This window comes from Falco punctatus, assembly GCF_963210335.1.
Source record: "Falco punctatus genome assembly, chromosome: 7".
NCBI classification, from domain to species: Eukaryota; Metazoa; Chordata; class Aves; order Falconiformes; family Falconidae; genus Falco; species Falco punctatus.
The window spans coordinates 55918941-55944900 of record NC_137587.1 but is presented as its reverse complement, the minus strand read 5'-3'; the positions used below and the strand labels follow the sequence as shown (position 1 = coordinate 55944900).

The following is a 25960-nucleotide window of genomic DNA, read 5'->3' as shown; positions in this document are numbered from 1 at the left end:
ATTCACAGCTGCTGCTTCAGGCTCCATTCCAAGGGAATCACTCTATCATTCATAGCCAAACGAGAGTGAAAATGTGGTTTAGAAGAACCAACGACTTGGTTTGTTTTAGTTCATGAACACAACTATTGAGTGCAAATGAATAGTAAGGGCTCACTTCCCTTGTCTCATTTTTTATTCTTAAAGTGCACCAACTAAAGAGCAGATTTTTTATTATTATTGCTAGTTTCTTTGGGACTGCGTAGTCTTTTGGATGTAATTAATTTTCTTTCCTTTACTTTTCACTTCTTAAGAAGTTTCACCTAACACTCAATGTAAAGACAACAGAAGGATTGTCCTTTCTCTCTGGCCACTTAGTTCTAGCACATAAACATACTTAAACCATCAGAATAATGATCTAAACATGTAAAGTATCCATCACTTGTTTAACACATCAATGTCTGAGCAGTTAAATGTTTGTTAAAAGAAGATAAACTTTTTTCACTAATCTATTTGTACTGTTTTCTATACATTTTTCTTATCATTTAATCTCTACAGTATTATTGTACAATCTTTTCTGACTTCTAACTAGCAGCCTTGGTTTCTTTCATCTACAGCAATGGCATGCCATTCTCCACGTCTCTGATCTAAATTTTAGGACCTTTGAAACATTTCTATGATACTATGAAACACATCCTTTATCTCTTCTATACGTACACCTCCTGCAAATCATCTTTCATGGACGTATAACATTCATAACATGCAGAAGGAGGAATGACAAATGCCTTTTGTCATTTCATAAAGTATAGTGGGATATGTGCTAGGGTATTTTGCAAGTGTTAAGATAGAAGGTGTTCCCCAAACTGTCACACATGGCAAATATTTATTGTACCATGGTTATAACAGTTTGTGAAATAATAAAGGCTGAAACAGGACCTGGGGTTAACTCACATGTAAGTACATGGAGATGTCTCTAAGATTCAGAAAGAATACTGAGAAATCTCAACACAGCTTATCTACACTAGAAATACATTACTTGCTTGGGAACATGGCGTGTATTTAAAATCAAACAGTTATGTATAAAATTACAGAATAATATGCAAGCTACAGGTGTATACAAGATACAGGTATTAATTATGAACAAGAAAAACTGTACCTCAAACTCCACCCAGGGCTTAGTGCTATCCTGTAATGTTAGCATGCATTTAATTTATGTCCAATAGCTTTTTTTTAATTTTCAGTTTAAAAAAAGCCCCACAACCAACCACTAAAAACTTCAATGTGCCATCAAGACAGCTACAGAGAACACTGTTCTTAAAGATACAGAGTTTGTTAGGACTACTACACCATGCTCTCCCCACAACAACTGCACTCCCGGCTTCCCATACTTAGAAGAAAATACCTCATTCCCATCAAATGTTACGTACACCTTGACATCATACTGGTACAGAACTATTTTTCTCTGCTACTGGAAATACCAAAAGCAAATAGCTGATAACCTCACTGAATACTGATTTATGGCAGAGCTGCGCTTACAAAGACAATTGACTACAGGTACTTGAAACACTAAAAATACAACAATTTGAGTATCTCTATGAATACAGATGTTCAGGGGTTTTTTTGCATAATTTTAATTCAGTGCCTGCTTGTTTAAAGTACTTCTCAGTTTATGTATATATGGCTGGCCATATTTCAGATATGTATACATTCTGTTACTTAAAGAATATGTATTTTACAGCAATTTTTAACAAACCATAAATTTACTACAGTATTACTAGAGGAAATCCGTTTCTATGAAAGCTGTATATTCACAATATATTGTTGAAGTATATATTGCATTAATACTTCACTGTGCTTATAAATGTTAATACAGGTTATTTGTTTATTACTATGTCAAGGTTATTCATCATATGCAGTGTCAGAAAGCACAAGCTGACATCTCATATTGTCTACTTCAAGGGCAAGACCAATGTGACCTTTGGCTTCTTCTTTTAAAAAGGATGAAATCATTCCAGAGGAATAACACTGCACTGCACAGCTCCCTTTAAGAATCAATCTGCCATTTATGGTTTCCAATTTTCCATACTGTACTACGGCTTGTTAAGATCTGATGGCTAATTTTCTTTTCAAACTTCAGTGTTCTAAAATTCCAAAAAAAAATTTTTCTTATTGTAATGTCATTTATTCTTCCTACTTATTTGCCATAGAATGAAAATTTCAAATCATCAGTTCTTTGTTATTTTTGGCAGGGTCCCTCTTGATTCTGTTTGGGACTGAAATCGTGCTGGCCAGTGACTTCCTCGATCTAGATGGCATCTGTAATCAGAAAATATTTAAAAAGCATTTTGGACTCTCAGTGTTTTTTCTTTCCAAAATCTGTCATAATCTCCAAGAAAACTGTCTTTGTATTTATTGGCTTTTCTTACTTTACAGTTCTTTTAAGTTCTATATTCAACTGATACATGTGTGTAGCTGAAGGGGGAAAATATACTTACACCTAAAAATATATCGAATATGTATACTGAATATATAAATAGTGAAAAGGAATCTATTCAAAAGAATGGGAGTGGTAAAAATGAAAGGTCATCTGTTAACCATGGAGCTCTGCCTTTAGCTACCTCAGTACCACAACAGTGGAAAGCAGATGCATAATTTGAAGCATGAATTAGATGTGAAGCTACAGGAGTTATTTCACAAGGATGACAAGGTATACACATGGTCTTGTATACACATGCATCGTACAGGCAACTCTTCCAACTGTGTCAACCTCAAAGCAAGTACATTTTTTGGAAAGAGAGGCATGAGATTCATGTGAACTGGTAATTATATTATCTGTGCATGATACTGATTTCACTATAAAATTCAACCAAGGAGAATGCAGCATTCTTTGACCTAGCTGATAAAAGGTCAGAAAGCAATTTTGAATAATAAATGAGACCTGCTGACCTCATGACCCAAGTCTGGCAGGGTCAGCAGGAGCCCTCTCACCAGATGCTGATGGCAGATACGCAGACAGCTCAACTAATGAGCTTCCTGGATAAGGGGTTTAGATCCAGTGATATTTAAGTGCTATGCAGTATAAAAAATAAACTTACGAATAATCTGTGCCATAAAAAATTAAAATGATATTTACAGTGAGGTGTAATATGACATACTTTGTAATCCTCACTCCAGCGATTATTTTGCTGCTTCTCCTCGATGGCCTTTAACCACAAAATATAACACCTGACTAACGTTTCCCTTTAGGTCTTTTCATGTTTATATGTTCCCATTCAAAGGATGTACTTCTGAAGAGATATATTTGATAGTGTATTTGTTTGGCACCTCATGTAATACAAGTCAACAAAAATTACTTTTAAGATAAGTTTAAGTTTATTTAAATTGAAGCTAACATCTTCCTTCCTCAGTGAGTAAAAGACAAGCCTAGCGAAAGCAAGGCCAAGAATGATTTTCTCCTGATCGCTTCATCAACAGTTCCACTCAAAGAGTTATGGAGTAGTTGGTTCACGAAGAAGAGAGAGCAGTGAGCTATAATTCACTCTCTCACCCACCATTTGATTTCACTGTGCAAATGGGCAAGGGTCACTACTCCACTCCAGACACCAACAACTCTGAGTTTTGACCTCACCCTGGGTGCTGGGTCTGAGCTCCACAAACCACCACCTCATTCCTCAGGTATGCTACAGCTGCCTGCATGAATTGGCAGGAATATACCTACAAGTTTCCTTATGTTCTGCATGAATTGGCAATGTTAAGGATAAATTCTAAATACCATTGTTGGAGGTTTTTTTGAGATCTGATTTGTAAGGAAAGATAACTGCTTAGGTTCTCCTGAAGTCCAGATACTTCACCGTGAATACAATTAGCTACAGGAACTACAAAAGCTATAGTAGATTTTATATATCTTTTTAAAGTCACCAGTCTTTTATGGAGGATGTCTTTTGGGTGCTGAAGTTAGAGGCTACATTAAAAATTCTACAGAAAAGTTATTGTGCTCTATTCAATTCTGTATTACTTTGCATAAGATAATTTTAACTTACATAGCAACTAGCATTTAAGAACTTGAAAACTTTCAACATTGGGTGGAGATGGAGAAAAAGTGCTGTCTCATTTCATTGAAGGGGAATCTGATGTGTTAGGTATGAAGAAACGTTTTCTTTCAAGCATTTTAAAGCATTTTAAAGCTTCAGCCTTTCAGTTTAATGGCATGTCTGTGTGTTCTTGAATGATGAGAAAGGATAAAGAAGGAGTATCCGATTTACTTTCGCCAAACAATTTGTAATTCTGCATACTTCTACATTTCCTCCTATTTATCTCCTCTTTAAAGTAACCACATTTAAAATTACACTTATACAAAGGATCCTTAATTTTTCTTACCCATCTTTTAGCTCTCCTCTATTTATACTGTATCTTTTCACAGAGAGTCAATAGAAAAGAACATGACCTCCCCAACAGGCCCCACAATCAATGTACATAATAACTTTGTAATATTTGCAGTGTTATTTACATTCATCTTATACCTTCACAGCGTATCAGCTCTTCTGAGTGCCACTGTACAACTTCTGACTGAAATGCTGCTCCTGACATTTATAGATGGAATTTACCTCCACGGTGGTGACTGGCATACCACTAGGGAGAGCGCATCTGTATCCTTCTGATCCAGTGGCTGCCAGGAGCTATTTAGATCTTTTTAATCAGTGCTGATTAAGGCAAGTCAGATGACTACCCTCAAATTTATCACTGCCTCTAAAGACCTCGTAGCAGCCAATAGCTAGGGTAGCTAGCGCAAGGGATTGTCTTGACCACACGTCCTCCCTCTGCACTTGTGAGGACTTTGCAAGGGGAATTACACACTTGTCTCTACATAATCTATCCCAATTTTTCACCAAGTCAAGTGTGTGCCCAGAATACAATTTTGGGACTTCAGTACTGTGTGCAGATACCAATTAAACTCATTGTTGGTGAACCCAGCTTCTAAATCTTAGCACATTCATTTAAGGAACCAGTAAGAGTAACCAGCTCCTGCACTCCTAGCCTGCATGCAATTGAAATAAAATCTGATTATAAATAGATTAGATTATAAAAGTTGCTCAAAAATCTGCTTGTAGCTTTGCTTCATGTATTTAAGACAGCAGTAGCCTCCACAAGGGAGTTTCTTACTGCAGCCAGTGCACCAGTAAAATGTACTTAGTCTTGCTTTGATTTCTTTCCTGCCACTAGATATACGTATTTTTGTAAGTCTGCTAGATTTCCTTAAAGACATTACATTCACTCTGCTTTACAATTGACATGAACTCTATAGTGTTCAACCAGTGTCTAATATACAGTTGTGTTCCTAATTTAACCCCTTCCCTCCTCCCCCCCTCCCCCGAACAGCGCCCTTGATATTCCAAAGGTGCACCTCTCTTCAAAAAGAAATTTATCTGGGATCTTTGGAAAATACCATAAAGGGGAAAAAAAACCCCAGCCAGATTATTTTATGGCTGCTCTGTTTTATAGCTATGAGAGTACAAGTCATTTTGGAAGTCAAAAAGGAGTTGCACAGTAGCTTCATACTCATTTTCCTATGACAAGACCCTAACAGGCTACGCACCAGCACAAGCTTCTGCCTAGCAGAATAAATCTGCCATTATATAAATCAGCTGGGGTTATGTTAATTGTTTACTGGTAAAACAGTGTGAAGCAGAACGGTGCAGTCTGGAATTAGATTCACAGTTTTGAGATACACCTCTTAAGCAACATCTAAAAATGCTTCAGTCAGAGAGTGAGAGGAGGAGCTCAAGAGATTCACCCGGTGGGATCACCTATAAGCAGAAAATTTAGCTTTGCTCAGCAGAAGCAAAAAATGTGTACTACAGAGCGGATCTCACTATGGACTTGCAGGGGTGTAAGTATGGGAAGGAGAAGTCAGAAAGGTTACTGTACCCAAAGGCACTGCCACTACAGGAAATAATTCTCTTAGAGAAACCCATCCCTGATAGGTCCTACACACTAAATTTGTTAAACAAATCTAGCCCTGCTCTGACGTACCCTCTGCCCTGATGCCATCCTAGTGACAGCTAATGCATGATGGGCCGCTGTTTTCCACCACTTTGTCCCGCTTTTCATGCAGCACAAAAAAGCTACTCCATTTTACTTTTTATTCTGCATGTTTATGCAGTGACATGGACAATGAGAATTGTCCCAATATATGTATTTTTTAACTACACCCATCAAAGGATCCATTTTTAGTATTAGCTCTGTGCTCTAAATGAGGAATGTGTAAATTAGTACTGTCCACTAAAAATCAACATGCTTTCCAGAGTGTACAATATTTATTCTTCTTAACCTGGAATAGTGTATTCCCAAAAGCAATTAACATGCCTTATGCCCTTTCTCCTTCTCCTACTGAAACCACTACAGAGAAAAGCAGAAAACTGGTTCTTCATTTTGGTATATTTTATCTAACTTTGGGCTAAATTGAAGCCCTAGTTGCCAGTTTTTAGCACAATTATGCTTGACAGGAGCCAGATTCATACATCCCAGAACAGATTCTGCCATCTCTGGCTTTTATTTTCTATCAAGGAGTCATTTGATATGCCATTTTTCCCCTGAAAAAGATTATGTTTTACTTCGATGCTGAATGCGTACTACTGTTTTGCAAGTTGCATTAACTAATCAGCTGAGGATTTTCTAAGTAGAACTTGCACATTATCACAGTGGCAAACATACTCCAATCGTTTTTTTTTATTTCAAAGGAACAGTTTCTCTGCATACAAGCTGCAAGATGTCTAAGAAACGAAATCATAAGGCTTTTACTTGAATTCCTTATTAGGACCTTAATTTACTACAACACATTTCACATTCTTTTTCATCCAAATTCATCACACTTTCTCAATCATTAAACTACACTTAATTTCAGTCTTCTCTTTCGGATTTTGTAAGATCATAAGTTAAAAGTGCTAAAAATGTATGAGCTATGTAATTTCCTGCAGAGTTTGTGTCCTACCGTGAAGACTCTTCTGCATCCCCATGTTTTACATATTTGTTCCCATATCCAATTTTTAACCTTTACCAACCTTGAAGTCCTTTTTATATTGTATCAGGAGTGAAGCTCATTTGCAGACAGCTGCAATATGAGTTTCCTCACCCTGCCCTGCCATTGACCTACAACCTGATCTAAAAGAACCACCTTCTTTCAGAGTGAGAAGTTATTCATTTGCTGTAATAGCTCTATTTTGGGTGTCCTCAGCAAAACCAGACAATTGTGTTCAAATAGCATGAGGTTTTGTGATACCAGCCCTGTTTCATATATACTGAAAAAAACCACAAGAATGTTTCACTTCAGACTGGCTCACAAATCAGAGAAAGTAAGTTTTTAAATCTAAACAGGCTTAATATGCACTTTGCTACAAAAACAAAGTATTAGAAATTTATACTTCTTGTTCATACAGTTTCACTTTAATTTTATTCTTTATACTATGCAACTTATTTACTGAGTAAAATCCAGTTTTCTAGCAGTCCATTGTATGCAGGGCATCCTTCTGAGGTTACCATTGCCAGAGAATAAATGGAAAAAATATAATTGGGGACTACGGAATAATAACTGGAAATAAATAAAATGTTTCTGAGGAAAACAATTAGCCACAAGCATTACAAGTTGAAATTCAGTTCAGTGTTAAAGAGACAGTTTAGAAGCACATGGTACATTTATCACAGCTCCACAGACAAGTTATTGAGCTGTCTGTGAAAAACAGAGCCAAACAGGAAAGCTTTCAGCAGAAAGCAGTGGTTGAGGTCCTTGATTGATAGAGTTAGATGATGCAAAGCTGTCTGATGGCCTTTCTGGAAAATAAAGTGAAGGAACTCAAGGTCTTTCATGACGATCTCTGACCACAGATGAACAGCTACTTTATTACAGCACAGATTGAGGTTGCACCTTAGTCCATATTCTGCCACTTCTGGATGCACACGGTTAACTTCACCAACAATCCACTGTGTTTAACATAAGTGTCTGCCATCTTTACAGGACTTTAAAAGGGACAGCAGATTGCAGTAGTGAAAAGCTTTGCCTCCTTTCTGTTTAACTGTGGTGACTGAAAAAAATATAAGCAGTTTTATCACCGGTTTCTTATTGCAATGGTAGGGCTGAGTGTTCAGGGAGAAGTGCCTCATTTAAAAGACACAGAAAAACCTCAGTTGTGCATAACAGCCAAAATCTACCTGCTGTGCTGCTTTCCTCAGAAATGAAGTTAGTTACTTCCCCCAAAATGTAACTCTATGCTCCTAATAACTTCAGTGTGGCTCCATTCTTCACTGACATGATGCTACTAATTCTGTAGAATACATATTTGCAAAGCTGAGAATTATTACACTGCATTTGCTTTTAGCAAAAACTGAATGCTTATCTCCATGCCTGTGATACCTAGGAAACATTGCTTTTAAGCAAAAGGACCAACACTGCCTGACCAATATAAAGCGTTTACAGTCACCTAAACAATCCTGACTTGTGGGGCACTATTAAATTCAGGTGAGAGCAGTGACTTCTCTTTGCATTAGGAACTGAGGGTATTTTGTTCAGATTTTTGAAGGTATTTTATTTCACTGACTGTGATTCACACTGGCTGAGGCTGTACTGCCTTTTTAGTTTGAAAGCCTCAACTCGGAGCCAAATAGTATGAGCCAGTCACTTCCAGCCTTCCTACACGCAGGACTCGGGTTCTCCCACTCCAGCCTATCCTTGTCACTGTTCTATGTCACATAACAGTCATGACGTGAAGCAAGCACAGACCACAACATTTAAGATCAATGCACAGGCTTGAGCCCCACATTATTCTCTGATATTAACACAAGTATAGGAAACTAACGACATTTTCTTCACTGCCTAAATATCTAAACCCTGTTTACAGGGATTCCGGCGTCTCTCTCCACAAACTTCACTCTGGATACCTCAGTGCAGTTTTAGGTGGTGGTTTTAACTTCTGCAGGGTACTTTCAAACGAGACTACCAGTATGTTTCCAGTTATCCAAGTCACAACAGTTGGAAAGAAGAAAAAAGAGCTGTTGGGACTACGACTGTTTATCCTGTAGACGTTTTCACATTGACTGATACTTCTGATTTTAGAAAAGCAAAACATTCCACAAAGAATTTCTCAGAGTACGTAAGTTTGACTGTCAGTGTGCCCTATTCTTGTTAAAATCCCTGTTGCATACCTGGCTCACTGGCTTGCTAAGGTAACTTTCAAGAAGTTCCTCTCATTCACTCTCATTAAGTATGCTTTGAGAAAAATGTGTTTTGGGACATTTAAAGTTATTTTTCCTTAATTATAGGTCTTCTCTCTCTCATTGACAAGACCAAAGTAGTGGCCTGGACTAGACGATCGTTGTAGGCCCCTCCAAATGAATTATGCTAGTCTAGTGCATTTCATATTTGAAATGCTTTCTATCATCCTTATATTCATTTGTATACTTCTATTTGTGTTCCTCTCTCACATCTAGTGCTCCAGTGTCAGCACAAGTGGTTAAATGGGAGCATCCTCACATCAGAACAAGTTATGGTAAAGCCCGCTAAACTTATCTCTCTGCAGGAGGTGTCTCAGTAAGCAACCAAATTGTCAGCAACTGCAAAAAGCGCAGTTCTAACACAGACAGGTTCACGCACTCAGGCAATGTCTAAAAAAAATTATTCCGCTTTCTAACAATTTCTTCTCTGCAGTTAAATGCTAACAGCACATTTCCTCTCCACCTCTTTGATGGCCTTGGTTTTAAAGTCAGTGTTAATCACTGCTCCTCAAACTCTCTTCCTCAGAATAGCTTTGTCTTTCCATTACCTTAGTTTAATATTTACTTTAGAGGCCGCTGCCTAAATTGTCTCTGGTTATGGAATTCAGTGTCTCATCTGTCAAAGGACTGACAAGAGGAAGCCTGCCTTGAAATTCTGACTTTGGAGTGGCTAGTTTTCAAATGCTTTTAAACTATTTTTACTAGCACTTCTCAGTAACTGTACATTTTAAATATGAAAAATGTATTTATTTTAGTATTAGGCCAGCCACAGTCACCTAGCTAGGTCAATAGAACTGTCAAAACAGTAACTGATCAAATAAGGCAAAGCAGTTGAGATAGTATTAAAAAACAACAGCAGAATATATGCCAGAATTTAGCATTCAAAATAAACAGCGTCTGTTACTTTAGTTATGAATGTTTTAATCCAAGTTCATGCAGTAGGCATGCTTTTCAGTCAGAAAATGCATACACAAAAATATGTTCAATAATGACAGGCTACATGAGATTTTACAGAGTTTGAATTCACAGAAGTGCCTAGCTCCTTTTTCATGGTCAATATGATATGTAGATACTTTGGCTTATGTACTCAACTTTCAACTTACAACAAAAAAATTACCCATTTATACAATAACATATACCAGTTGTAATTTTAACTTATTTTAAACACCTCACTTGCTATCCATTTGGTTGGATTTATTCTGACTGATGGCATACATATTGCAAGTCTTGCAGGATTTTTATGCAAAATGAGATTTAGAGTATCATCTAGAATTTTTCTCCTGCATCATACAAAAGCCTCCTCACCACAGTACAACCTGATAAAAGGGAAGATGCTATCAATTCCCTGGGTTAAACACTGGTCCAATGGAGTTGGGTAAAATGAAAATAATGTTGACTGCTATCAGTAGAGACAGGCATTGGGAAATAAAAAAAGATTTCTGTCTTAAAATTTAAACTGATGTTGTGGGTTTCTAGCCACAAAATTTTAAGCAAACCTCTAAAGCATTTAAAACTATTTAAAAGTAGTGTTTTTCTCTGGTTAATATTGCGAACACCATGTTTTGACATCCTAAAGGCTGAACTATGAGAACGATTGCATTATTACATCTTTCTGTTGCATAAGTTCAATCTTGGAATAAGACTCCTTTAAAAACAAAACCCCATGTCTGTTTCATATAAATAAAGGTGTTTTAAAAACCTGTATTGACTTTTCCATGTTATTACGCTTTTTAGATGAATCCAGTTGTTAAATGGCTGTTCTAGTAACTGGCCTGTCATCTGGAAATGTTCTTAGATTGTTTTTTTGACACAATGTCCCTGCAGAAAGTTGGGCAGTGTGACATAAAGAGCACAGGTTTGCCTATCACGCTGATTACTTGATGTAATAGTAAGCAAGCTTAAGTGAACTGTGTGTCTTCAATCTTTCCAATCACTTAGGGATGGGCACCAGAGGATACCATCCATCATCCATGGCCTGAAACATATGGTGCATCAGCAATCTTAGGCTGACCTAAATGATAGTAAAAGCTGCTATACCGTTCACAATAAGAAATTGTTGTCCACTGAATTACAGGTTTGTGATTAGATTGCTAACATGGCCAACTTGATGTATAAGTGAAGTGTCCAGGAAAGATATTCCCTAGGATCCTTTGAAGATTAATTTATACCCTTGAAATGTGCACCAATCACAAAATGAAAAAATATGTCAAGGTATTTTTCTTGTGAACAAAAAAGCACTGCAGTAGTAACGGCTATTAATTTATTTTTGGCAGTTTTAGCCAACAGAATTCAATAAACAAGGTTCTTAAAGGGTTTTGTTTTGTTGCAAGGCTTTTACTGCTTGACTCCTAAAAGCACTGAACACTACAACAGTATCTTTTATAAAAGGGGCAGCTTCCCCCCGCATTCTACTCTAAAATATATAATTGCAAATATCACAGACAGCTGGAAAAATACTGAAAATTCTTCATTTTTTATTCTTATATGCCTATCTAATGGTTCTACAAATATATTATATTAAGTGTCTCTTTTTAAGACAAAAAATATACTGTAATATACCTGACCACTGATCCCAAAATTATCAATCTTGCTTCTCCATAAAGTAGATTATCCTTGTCACATTATTCATTCATCAATTTAGGAAAAATGCATCTGCATCACACAGTTAAGGTTCAAACTGCAATAGCAACTCTGGCAGGACTTGTAGGGGTGGAAGGGGGTGGACAGTGGAGGAAACCGGGGGTATTATTCCAAAGTAGCCCTATTCCTTAAATCCTCTTTAGTAGAGCAGTAGAACATAAAGGGTAAAAGGCACGTTTTAAGAGGCACAGTCAATGAGTGAAAAAGAACACTGCCTTATAACATCTGTGAACTGGATTAGAGCATAACTAAAAAACCAGCACACGTCTGTGCTGACCACTAAAGACCCTTTACAAAAAAACAGCTTACTCCAGGCTGAGGGAAACTACTTCCTTATAACCCATGGAACTTTACAGAAATTGTTTTGCAAATATTGCTGCTATGTGCAGTTATCACAAGAAGATTGGAAACAACGGTTCTGCCCTGTCTGTCAGTCCATTTTTTTTTGTGACATGCTTTGCTGTCTGCGTACGCATGAAGTGCATCTGCTTGCTATGCCTGTTAGATCAGACCTTCTACTGATGTTTTAGCTTTATTTACCGTGTGCTTGTCACTGACATAAGTCCTCAACTCCATACAGGTCCTGTATTAAAACGTTCCTAACCATGCAACTAATCCATTAAATGTCATTACAGAAAAGCACAGGTTTACACTCATGATCTTTTTTTACTATTCCTTAATATATCTGTTGCCAGCACTGTAATTGATATAATATACTATATATCATACCTTGACATGGATAACAATGGTCACTAGTGAAAGGGGCTCCTTTTGAACCTTCCAAGAGACACGTACTAATTAAATAACAAATTCTTTTCTGTGCGTTGAGGATGGTTTTAATTTGCTAAGGTTATCTGGGACACACATATTTGAAAGACCTTCCTGATTTATACCAAAATGCTACTGTTTCCTGAAAACACAAATTAAAACCAGTGCCTGCTTAACTTACATAATAAAAAAAATAGATTGTCTTTTCAGTCAAGACAAAGATTTATGTTCATTGTCAGCACTAAACTCTCCAGTCTGGTAAGATGCAAAACCTTGACAGCTCTTCATTTCCAAAAGAAACAGAAAATTTAGCACTAGAACGTTATCAGTACATAAAACTGAGCAGGCGTGCTTTACTTATGTCAGATACATTTTGTTTCTCTCTTTTTAAATTTACTTCTGGAGCTTAAGGCAAAAAAGAAAAGGAAAAAGGAAATCCAAAACTTATCTTCATTCAAGGGTGGTAGAGAAGAAAAGAATACATAGAGCAGCTATTAATTATTGTACTGAAAATACCTCCTGGATTCAGGTTCTTTCTTTACCCTCTTCACTAGGCTATCTGAGCATCTTCTAGTAGTGCAGCAGGTGATGTGACTAGCATCCATCATAAGAGAACAATACAGGCATCTGGTCTTTAGGGAGTTAGTGATAGGTATCTTAAGTGTGACACAAGTTGAATTTTTCCAAGAGTAAGGGGAGGGGGGTGGGGGAGCCTTCTGCTGATACAACTTTGAATTTGAGAAAAAATTTCCTCTGATGTACTGAAAAGGTTTCTGTATTCATTGACATTTTGAGTTACCATTTTTATTAGTAAATACAATTGAAGAACTAAAATATAATGCTGAAGATGGGACACTTGGTAGATCTAACTTTGGGTCTTAAAATTTTGGGTCTTAAAATAAAGCATATGAAACACTAAATATGAACAACGTATGAGAGAGGAAAATACTAAACAATATCCTTACTAAATTTCAGAATTTGGAAGTTATCTTGTGCTGATTCGTTCAATGTACCATGCAAATGTGAAACAATATTTCTACTAGTAATTTTTATCTGCTTTGAAACAACTCTGAGCTCATCTTTATAGAAAAAGCAAAACAGATTCTGGATTACAGAAGGGACATAAAATATAAATAGATGTACTAAGACTTCTAAAAATACATGAAGGTGTAGAATTGCACACAGGGATGTGAACACATTCTCTGTCCCGAAACGTAACAGTTCTGCTGATATATGTTCTACATAGTGATGGCTATATACGTACCTCCAACTGGTTCAATGTTTTCTTGATAAGCTTGATAGGCAAGAAAGCCTTCTTTTGAGTTACTTTCATTTTTTGTTTGCTGAGACTGATGTCTTGCTCTCATTATTAGAGACAAGTACTGTTAAGTTGTGTTGCTCTGCTGGATAAGTGTTAGCTAGACTCTCAACTTCAATACTAATAAAGAAGATTTGTATAAATAAAGTAGTTCCACTTTTCACTGTGTTTTTCACTAAAAACATAATGGAAAAATTCCATTTTACTGAAAATTAACAGTAGTTTGAAGTAATTTCTCTCTTTCTGCAAGGATTTTTTTTTTAAAAACTAACAATGCTATTAAAGCATTTAACCTGTCTTACTGCCAGATAACTATTGTATTACTGTTTAGTTAAATAATAGAGTTGATGTTATTTTATAATTTCCTTTCATATAAGCTAGGGGAGACAGATGATCTGAAATTCAGGGACAGGAACATTTCAAATACAGTTACAGACTAAGTCTAGGAACCAATTCTGTATCTTCCAGACGATTCAAATATACAAGATCCAAAACTGGGGGGTACTTTGCTTCACGTATCCTAAAAAGCAATATTAAATAAACGCTATTCTGATCACATGAAAGAAGACTAATGTTAACTGCACACTGCAGATTGCTCTGGCTTACCGACAGCCCAAGACAACAGAAGTCATAGCTAACTGCAATTGAAACCTCTCAGCAAGATTTTACTCCCAATAAGCCAAAGCCAGGCAACAGAGCCCAAAGAAAAAAATACTGCCAAATTCCTGCAAACCTTTTCCAAGCAGGGCAGCAGTATAATTACATAATATGGAGAAGAAAACTCTTCCACCTGGGGGTCATCCCCCTTCTCCATCCTTTTCTGAACCCCTCTTTTCTCAGAAAAGTACCCATCTCTCCAGTCCTTCTAGGGTAAGACCTATTGAAGTCTTTCCTGACCTTCGTGTACCCATAACATTGTACATGAACATCAAGCAGCAAAGACATTTTATAGGAAGAAATTAATAAAAATAGTAACAGGAGGCTGGAGCTTACAGAACATGAATACAGCCCAGAAAAACCCTAGATCGAGTGTTATAAATACAAACCAGATGTTCTAATACTATGATAGTGTCCTGCTCTGTGGCTATAGGCACAGGGCTGTTTCAGTACTAATAATGGACTATATATAGAAGTACTTTTTTCTCCCGCCTCAGTCTGCTTCTCATGAATAGAAAATGTCCAGCTTTTTCAAGAATTATTACCACAAGTTCTAGAGGAAGTGTGGCACTTACTAAAATATTCTTTTTTTTTTTTCTTCTTTGTTTTATTCACAAGCTTTTACAGAAGCTGGGTGAGTGAAAGAAGGACAAATAGCGTGAAACAGGGAAACACCATTAAGGCCTGTGAGTTAACTTAACAGCATGGACAACGGACAGGAGAGAATCTGAGCAGTTAAGGATTCTAAGCATTGCTAAGGTAAAATATTAGAATGACAAACTTCAAAACGTAACCAAACCAGAGTGAAAACCAACAGGTTCTGTTCTCTCTACTATGTTTTGGATGAAGACTTATGTTATACAGACACAGCTTGATGAAAAGCATGACATACAAGAAATTAAAATAGTACATTATAACTTACTTATTTTCCATGCTATGTTTACATCTCTTCCAGTTCTAAGGGAACATCAGGAGGCTTATTTGACCCACACAGCTCTGTATACTATATTAGTCATTAAAAAAAGCAGGGTTCCAACTAAACTATAAGGATTACAAATGACATGCTATTAGCAAGTCTGAACACTGTGTTTGACTAAGAAGAACAATATAGGCAAGGAGCCATGCAGAACACGGAGGTGTGACAAGGAGTGGCTGTTGAAAAAAAAAAAACAGCAGAAGACAGAGGAGACCAGGCTTGCTCCAAAAAAGCTGGGGACACTGCTTTAAACATGAAGTACTTGCAGTTCCTTTGCTTGTTATTTTGAAGCCCCAACTCAGAACCAGCTTTCAAACCTTTGGAATACTTGTGTTGTATTTGTCTTTACCCAATGAACTTCTAAATAAACAGTAAAGGCTAAAAATGAACCAGTGATAATTCTATATGTCTGTATTAACAGCCCCCCAAAAGAGTGTGCTTACTTTTAAAGATCGAAATAGAAGGCATCAGAGATCCTTCCCATTCAGCAAACACTGAAAAAAATCACATAGAAAATAAAACTATCCAAACTACATTGTGGATTTGAATTTAGAATACATGCCATCCTTACTGCCTCTCCTTGACCAGCGAATCCTATTGTTCCTAATGTTTTGGAGGAATCCGAGATGGCGCCTGTACAATTTGATTTTGTGTAAAAATACACACCAAATCTGATTTCTGCTACATTAAGGAGTTCTCTGGTAAAATATATGACGCATGGAATGAAATAAGCTGTAGTTCTAGAATAAGTCTTTAAGCTTACTTCCTTTAGTACTTGACCACTAATATTAAAGACTACTGGATCAAAACACAGCTTTAATTGGATATATAGGACATGATACAGTGGTATAGTTAAACTGCAGGTTAGATGGTAAAATATAACATTGATTTGTATTCTTTTACTGGAAATATTTGTAATATGAAACTAGGATATAATACACTCATTTTTAATGCATATTCAGTACAGAGGAAAGCTACTGCTGTCACCAGCTTATACTCAAAGTCCATTCATCACAAAAATGCTAGATTAATTGGTTTGCTGTTTCACAGACTAAAATGAGATTACAGATGAATCTAATTCTCATTAATAGTGTTGAAATGTTGATTATACAATCATTTCTTATGCTGCTTATTGCTACTGCACGCACACACAAAATTGGCCTGCCAGAGAATTTTTTAAAACAGCCTGAAGCAAGTCTAATAGTTTAATGAATTTTGTTAATGTGCGTGAACTTGTCCAAGAGCACAAAACTTCAGTTCCATCTAAAAAACTTTCAGTTCTTACTGGCTGAAATATTTGCACTAATAAGAATAGAGTGGACAGAGAAAGGAAGTTTCATTTTGCAGATAATATTTAACATTCTTTTTTCTCAGGAAAAGATTAAGTGGAAGATGAGAATGTAAAGGAATAAAACAGCCTGGAAGAATCTGGGCTGAATATGCAACATGTAACAGGAGAAGAGGGCTGAACTGGAAAGATGTGAGAGATGCCAGGCAGGAAGGTACCTGAAGCCAAAAGTCAAATCAGTCGAAAAATAACAACTGCAAGAAAGTATGATTGGAGTGTTTGGCTCAGATGTTGCCCTAAAAGTAATCCTAAAGCTCAGAAATAGTTCAAAGCACAGAGAGACTACTTAGGAAGAGGGACAGTTTTGATCAATTTAATTTGAAATACTACATGTTTTAATCACAGGTATTGTAAGGCTCAGAAGAACATTTTGGAGGCTCCATGTATGAAAACAATTCTTGAAGTGTGAAGAACTACTTCATGTCAACATTCGCACTCATTTTTACCAAAACCTACGCTTACCTCACAAAAATGGTGGCCTGATTCATATTTCAATATGACTTAGGACTCTGACCTACCCAGATCAGCTCCAATATATTTTGTAAACAGAATTTTGATATAAAGTGGAAATGTTGTTCTTGAAAAGAATTAAGAGTGGGTTCATGCAAATTTAATTTCATCACTGCTAAGTGCAATCTATTAGCCCTGTTGCACTTATTTTTTGGCCAGTAGAAACATAAGCTCTGGAGACATACTCTAAATCATCATATGCCAAACAGAAGATACTTAACCCAATACCCTAGAAAAAACAAACTCATCTGAGAAAGCAGCAGGAAGTACTATTGGTTCCTCTAAAGCAATAAAATCTGTAAACAGCCTGCACAGGGTAAATCACCTTAGGTTCCTTCAAATATCTGCATATACATATATATATATACACACACACAATATCAGTAAAATTTGTGAGTTTAACAAATAGGTTATAAAAACTAACACAAAACCTTCACTTTTCTTTAGGATATCTGTCATAGTGAAAGATGCCTCTTATTGTACTTGGTTTTCTTCCAGACAACTGAACTGTCTTTTTTTCTTTCATGAGATTGGAATGTGCTTAAAAAAGATGTGTTTTCTCTTATGCTTTTCAAAATCTATGCTGCTGGGATTAGTGGATTCTTAACTGTGTGCATTTAATTATCTTTTTTTCCACAATTTCTTTCAATCCAAAATAATGCACACTGTCAAAATTTCCTCATTTCCTGGTTCCAACTAATCTCAATAACCTTCATGGTATCAGACATAGGATCAAATTCTATTCTTGAATTTTTTTAATCAGCAACCAGTTTCCTGGTTGTGATTTCCATTGGAAAGCTGGTAATCTTTTGTACATGTTCGTATCACCGTGCTTCTATTATAATTTTTTCTTCTCCATTTTTTCTAGATTTTTTTCTTTTCACATCCAGTTCCTTTGTACCCTAATCTGCTCTTCCCTTAAGATTTTTCTTCTTTTATCAGAAATCATTCCACAAGTTCCCCCCCTCCCCTGAACTGATTTAATCCCTGATTGTACAAGTAGTCAATCCACAAGAGAAACATTTCCCAAAAGCTGCACCTACAGTTTTCATTTTCTGGTTATGTGAGTTTCTAGGACTCCAGCACATTTTGTCCTGACACCTTTTTCCAGATTTTACTTGATTACTTGGTTCATGTGGGATATGGAACCCAGCCACAGCAAGGCAAGCAGTTTCAAAGACTGAATGCATCACAAGCCCAAATCCAAACTTGAAACTAACATGGTAAGGGAAATGTAAAGATATGAGGACAAATGTACATTTATCTGAACATAAAATGTTAAGCCAGACATTGATTCCTCAAGATGATGTTCAAAGTTTTCTGGGCATGTGGTATTTCACCAGAACACAAACAACACATATTACCTTAATATAGTTACACTAAATAAGAGTATCAATGCGTTTTACACCCCTGAAAGTTATTTCCCCAGCGATCAGGCAAAAAAGGACGAATTTTCACTGAAATTCTGTGTAATCTTTGTGATATCAGTGGTCCAAATCGACTAACACTCAGATTCAGGGTTGACTTTTAGGTGTCTTTTGTTTTTAAATACCGAGTTAGAACGTATAATTGGACTAATAGGAAAAGGAACTAGGTTGTAACACGATAGCAATACGAAAAAAAGTATCGGAGACAGAACAACCCTTCTCCTTATCTGCACTACCTTGACAAAAGCTTAAGACTTTGCAGGCAGGCAAGATTCATTTTTGCTTTAGAGAGACACAGCCACAGAATGACTTCCTAAGAGTTGACATAAAAAAAGTTATCCACAACTGGACAGATTTCTGAAACCCTTACAATAGAAGTGTTTGAAACCCTCTGCTGCAGGTCACTACACTTTTCTAGTGAACAGAAGCTGTTATATCCCGCCTTTCATTGATTTACCATTACCAAGTGGACTCCTCATTTTAACAAAACATATTGTTATATTCTAGATAAGTCTTTGACAATTCTTTACACTAACCTAAGGATTCAATTGCCACCATTAATTTTGCTCTAGTATTTATCAGCAAAAGCTTTTTTTCCTGCAAGAACCAATTTATTTAATTGAATAAAGAGCTCCAAAACCACATACAAAAGATGAGGTTATAGCTAAATAGCTTTCAAATAAACCTAAAAGCCTGAAACATTAGCAGTTACTTAAACTTGGAATTTTTAAGTGGTAACCAGAATTTATTGCAAGCTAGTCTTAGTGGTGTGATTTTTTACATTTAATTTTTTTCACAAATATAAGAGGCAGTTAAAATAGTATCTGCATTTAGGAATACATCCTATACTTCATGCTTTCCTTTCACTTTTCCAGTTTTTGGCATTCCTAGAATATCACATACATCAGTTCCTCAATTTATTATCTGAGCATTAACATCTTAAACATATTTATCCTCACATTTTTTTAAAAGGTAAATAAATCCAGTTCTTCACATTTTACAGAAAATTGAGGCACACAATTCCAGAACTTGTATGCTATAACACTGTTTCAGATGAGACAGTTTTGGCTACCTATGCATTAGAAGAAATAGGCATTCAAGAATGGCACATAGGAAGCTGTTTCAGCGCAGCAGCTAAAAGCAGATCACAGTCCTACATGCACCACACACCTGGAGGTGAGGGAATCTCATTTCTAACTCTTACCCTTGCAAATACTTCGAGATCTCCATGAAAAGTGGAAAAAATCCTGTAGATGACTCACTGCAAAATGCCTTGAGGATAAGCAATGAATTGCTGTTGTGGAAGGGAATGGTTCCCATCAACTGCAGGAGGGACTATCCAATTTCTTTGTACCCCATCACTGGACTATTGAATGAGAGTGGTGGTTTTACCACCCTCTTCCCTCTGATCAAAGAAGTTCTGCACATGGCTGGGTATGGATGAGGTATGTGTGTTGTAAGATCAAATACAATAAATGAAAAATGAAGGAAGAATGCCAGCAAATTTACCTCCTCTTAGTTTATGTAAATAAAGTGGATAAATAGATTCCTAAAACTTTACATTCACTGCCTCTGACTCACACGGCAGTGGAAAACAATACCACACTGACAAGCTGTTAAATGGTACCCTTAATCTGAGATTATCAGCATTTAGGAAAAAGGCAAGAAGGCACAAATTGCAATGTACTTTTTGTCAAAATTATGATGAATTCAAAAGAAATTGAAAAGGACCTCAGTTTCTTTGAAGAACTGAAGCAAAGCTTTCAGAAATCAATGGTAAGATTGGTATCAATATGTTTGGAATAGGTCCAAAATTATTATCTCTGACATTAACATGAAGAAATTGCAACTGTTTGCATTTATATTTCCTCTTAGCAACAATAGGAGAAGGTACTAGGACAGAACACAGTTAACCCTTTCTCTGGCATGCTTTATATGAATAGCTTTTTTAATTCCTTATCTTTGTTTCTGGAAAAAAATATATTATGGGTTTGGGTTTTTTTTCAAAAATTCAATTAAACAAACAATTCTGTCTGTATGGAACCACAGAGAAAATGATGGCATTTTAAATTAATCAGCAAGTGAAACTGTTGTCTAAATGCTATCACCTTTAACTATGAAGTATGGATGCAGGAGCTTCCTAAGGAGTACAGCTCTTTCTGAAAAAACAACTACATAATATACTGTAAACCAGGGGTCCTCAAACTAGGGCCTGCAGGCTGGATACGGCCCCCCAGGGTCCTCAATCCGGCCCCCGGTATTTACAGACCCCCCTGCCCCCAACGGGGGTTGGGGGGGGAAACCAAGCAGCCGTAGATGACTCCCTGCCACTTCATCCACGCGCCGGCCCCCTGGTTAAAATGTTTGAGGACCCCTGCTATAAACTTTGAAGATAATAAAAACTGAAGGTCAAATCCTGAAAGTTCTGTTTGTCTTTTTAAAGAAAATTTCTGTTGACTTCAGTGGAAATTCATTGAGTTACACATCTCCAGACCAAATTATTAATTCCAACTAAACACAAATGCAATACAATGACTATGGCTGCCAAGATTCAGATACTTTTACTCTGAGTCAGAATGCATGATTCCCAGTCTTGAATTATAACTTAAAAACCCAAAACAATATTTAACCTTTACCTTGTTGCACAAGATGACAGCTACTGTACAACCCATAAACACAGAATATTTAATAAAATATAAGACTACATACCTATTGGATGAATGACTAAAACCCAGAAAATGATTACTTATCTTGGTAATTACACTGGTTGTGGACTTACACCTGGGTGGGTTTTTAATAATTTCTGTATGCCACTGTATTTCATTACATGCCACAAATAGTTTTACTCTATAACATATTAGAGATCACAAAAAAAATGTGTTTGATTCCAAACAAATCCATCAAGTTTTGCAGCACATATTAGAAAACCATACAAACCAAAACAAGAACATTTGTGGTATTTACATACTGTGGTAAATAATGCAACAAGGGAAAACACAAATGGAAATGAGAACAAAAAGAAAGCTAGTACGATATTAAATGCTCATGGTGTAACATCTCTTTCCCATCCTTCCTGGATGTTTTCTGTCTATTCCAGAATATACTAGACTGCTGAACAATAATATGTCAGAAAATCCACTCTGCTTTACAAGATATATTTATGTAGTTCAAATCATTACGTATGAAGAAGTCCGAGCCAGTATGAACACTGTGCTCTTTCTAGCAAAGCAATTTTCCAGTTGTTTGTTGAATAACCTTGAAATAATAGGGTTAAGAACAAAACGATAGTAAAATCTTTTACTAGACACACAAACAACCAAATCCCCCTTTCAGAGAGAGGAAAGCTGAAGTAACTCCACTGAATTCACAACTTGCGTGAGCCTTAATACTTAATTAGAATTAAGCAACAACTGACAACTAGGCTCTTGTAATCATTCCAGCACTCTGCATTACAGAAATGTTTTTTCATCTAGTAGAGAAGGCTTTGAAACAAACCCAAAGACCTAAACACACCTGGAATTTGCAGACACCTGCATTTGCAACTTCCAGTTCCGTTTTTGTTGTAACCCTTGTCAAAACACCACATAGAAACACACTTTGAAAATTCATGAAATTCGAAATCAAATTCATATATGAATTTTGCAGCTGGGCGTGTTTTGGTTAGAACACATCTTCTCCCAAACCACATAAAAATGAAATGATTCAAAGATATCTTCTCCGTGTAAGCAAAGTATAAACACATATATGACAATTATTCAAAGTGTTTCGAGTTTCACTGTATTCCAACAGTCCAAATTATAGAGACACCGTTTTGTTTTGTGGCCTGAAGTATCACTGTTCATTTTTAGTATCCTGGAACAAGCAGATTGGTAACAAATTTTCATGACAGACACACACTCAATGAGATTATAAATTAGTTTCCCAAGAGAAGGCTCACTAATAAGATTGGAACTAAAATTTAGGTCACTTAATTTTAAGACTCAGCTAATGGGCTCAAAAAAAAAAAAAGAAAGGTATAACTTCATAACATAAATTCAGGTTCAATCATTTTTTACCATAAACATTAGCACCATTGTAAAGTTGCAAAGAGTAAGCTTCTTATAAAAAGATATGATGTAATTGTAAAATGCATTTGATATCTCCTTGCAGGGAGGTTATTTCTAAAAGAAAAATAAAATATTCTATATTACATTATGAAGTTATAAAATTTAAGCAATTAATTTTTAGTGTTGTGTAAGTTCTGATGTCATTGGTAAGTTTGTAAAACTTCTTTTCAATATTTTTTATTATTTACTGATACTATTGCAAACACACTGCTTCATTTATTTGCAAATGTATCTACAATACCAGAACTATCATACAATCAAAGAAAGTTTTTGCTTTCTTCTGTAATGTTCAGAGATGATGAGAGAGTATGAAAGTCCTTTAACTCCTTGACAATCACATGAGAAAACTCATCACCTGATAAGGTCAGAAATAGGCCGTTTGGCTTGTCTTACACAGAAATAATATATTATGAACTCTTACTCCTACCTTGTTCTGAGTACTAGAGAAAGTTCTTGTAAAAGAATATACCAGTAAATTTTCCACCTACGTGGCAAAGAAACATTTTTAATGTGTTGCAAATCCCCCTCCTCAGTCCTTGGCACCATTCAAAACTTACCACTTCCATTTTCTACTATGGCCAATGGCTCTCTGCAGATTGCAGTTTTTCTCAAGGTATTCATAGTCCTTTGAACTTCTGCCAGAAGCACCGCTTGCATTGCCTCAATAATCTGTCAAAAATGCAAATCATTATTGGCTGATTATCAGTACTTCAATTATTTATCTAAGCATTTGACAATTTTAAATAACTACTACAAAATTTTAAGACTATTCTAGTGAATGTCATTAGAAAGTCAACACTTACCAATATCTTTCATACAGTGATAACTGTATGATACATGTGTCTCTACTTACATACTGAAAAATAAGTTAACTGGATAGCAATCAAATGGTCTGAGTTGTCAATCGTGCCTGCTTCCAACTAATCAAAAATGCATTTTCTTTGATCTCAAAACCAGAATACCTGCCTACTGCCTCCCTGATTCCAAAGGATCATGACAATATAAATTAGTAAAGTACATGGTGATAATAGCTGATAAGAAATATCTTCATTTTTTCTATGATGTAGAAAAATGCTTTATAGACTGCAGAAGGACTCGTATTTTGACTTTTTAAGATTTTTTGATATTTAGTCTCTCTCTGAAAAGCTTAAAGAATGTTTTGCTATTAGTGGTGATCCTCTATTAATTCCTTTAGCACAAACATGATAAACCAGTATTTTTTTGTCTAACCAAGAGAAATACCATTTCTCAAACTTCTCTTACGCAAAAGGAACATCTGCTGAATGATGAACAACCTATAAATGGCACTTGCAATAACTGATGCACCACATATGAGTGTTAAGACAAAGCACTGTGGAGACTGTATGGTGGAGTTATCACTTTTCTTTTTACTTTAGCAGAGAAGCCCCAGGAGAACTGAGAAAGTTTAAACACTTGAGATGTTTATAACACCTTACACAACAGATCCAAACTTTTGCAATCCTTACTCAGTCTAAAATTCAGCATGCTGCAGAATGGCAGCACGTGTGCCTTCTCTTCATTTGGTATTTCCCCCAGAAAAGAAATACAGTTTTCCCCCCTCAGGAAGGTATTCGCTCTCAAGTACAAGAAACTTCCTGAAAGACAGAGAAAATCTGAAGTTTCCAGAACAGTGTATTCCACCTCAACTTAAATATGAACTTAAATGGAATATGAATGTTTTAAGTTAAATATGTTTATATAGAAATATTTTACATTTACATTATATTTATTTTAGAAACAGTCCATTAAAAATATTTAAGTTTAATATGAATTGAAGTTGATGTATGCAGGCTTTCTCAGACTGCCTGGAAGAGAGACAGCTTCATCTCACTAATCAAGTACAGTGAATTCGCAGGTTGTCCTCAATCACATTTCTAGCTGCCCTTGTAAATTCAAATCATTAAGCAGAACAAAGGCTGTAGGTGTCCTTTGTGACAAAATCCTTTATCGCAGACAAGTATACCATAATCAGGTCCACAGCGTAAGAGTTCACAGCAAGTGAACTCAGCCCTATGTGCTTTAACACAGCACAAACCTTCATCTTGTTAAAATAGCACTTTATTTTACAGAGGAAACCAATTCCTCACATCCGTACAACCTAAGCTTTGGGGATTACAGAGCCTGACTTTACAGCAGACTCTTACAATATATCTACAATAATTAAGAAAGAGAAAGAAACACAGACACGTTTTCATTGTCCTGGGAAAATTTTTGACCAAAAAAAAGCCAAACCACCTCTTACAGGGGTACACAAAAGAATTACAAACAGTATGTGTTTTTCATGGTGTTCTGATCTGCTAAGACCCTGTCACTAATCTGGATCAGATATTCATTACCCATACCACTGCTGTGCATGCCAGCCAGGTACAATTTGTAATGTAATTTCCTCTAACATCTTAAAACAAAATAAACACATGATACTATAGAGGCACCCGTACATCTCTGCATGATACTTGTCTATCATTTTGTTGAATCTGCATTTCCACAATGCTGACTTTCACATTCAGTTTTATCCTCTCACTGCATCTTCCCAAAGAATTCATATAACTCATCTATCTTTATCGCCAAGTATAAAAGTCTCCAAAAGCTTTGCCTGTTTCTAACAAAAATCTACATGAGCACCTTCCATTTTCTCGGACGGTTTATACTTCTCTTTAATGCCCTTCTGCATTACATACACGTTTGCTACCTTGTTGCCTGCTAACATACACGTTCATTTTTTCCCCCCGTAATTGTAACCACTGTTGTAAATACTAGCTGTTTTATAGACTGGATTGTGAAATATGACAAAAATTATGCTTCTTTTATGCATGAGAAGTATAAATAGCATATGTCCAACTATAAATGCAGATATTAAGGAGTGCAAGGTAATTGACACTGCAGCAGCAATACTAGAGAACAATTTGAAAAGGCAAGTGAAGGAAAGTTGAGGCAAACTGTACTGTTACATCT

General features: G+C 36.1%; 1 protein-coding gene across 3 annotated transcripts in view; it reads right to left on the bottom strand.

The window, feature by feature from the left end:
- Positions 1-25960, bottom strand: part of WDR72 (WD repeat domain 72) — a 123235-nt gene that overhangs the window by 24161 nt on the left and 73114 nt on the right. For all 3 annotated transcript variants that reach the window (XM_080396621.1, XM_080396622.1, XM_080396620.1), the window contains one exon: positions 23545-23656. In XM_080396621.1, coding sequence (XP_080252747.1) covers positions 23545-23656 — 112 coding nt within the window. The remainder of the gene's footprint in view (positions 1-23544; positions 23657-25960) is intronic.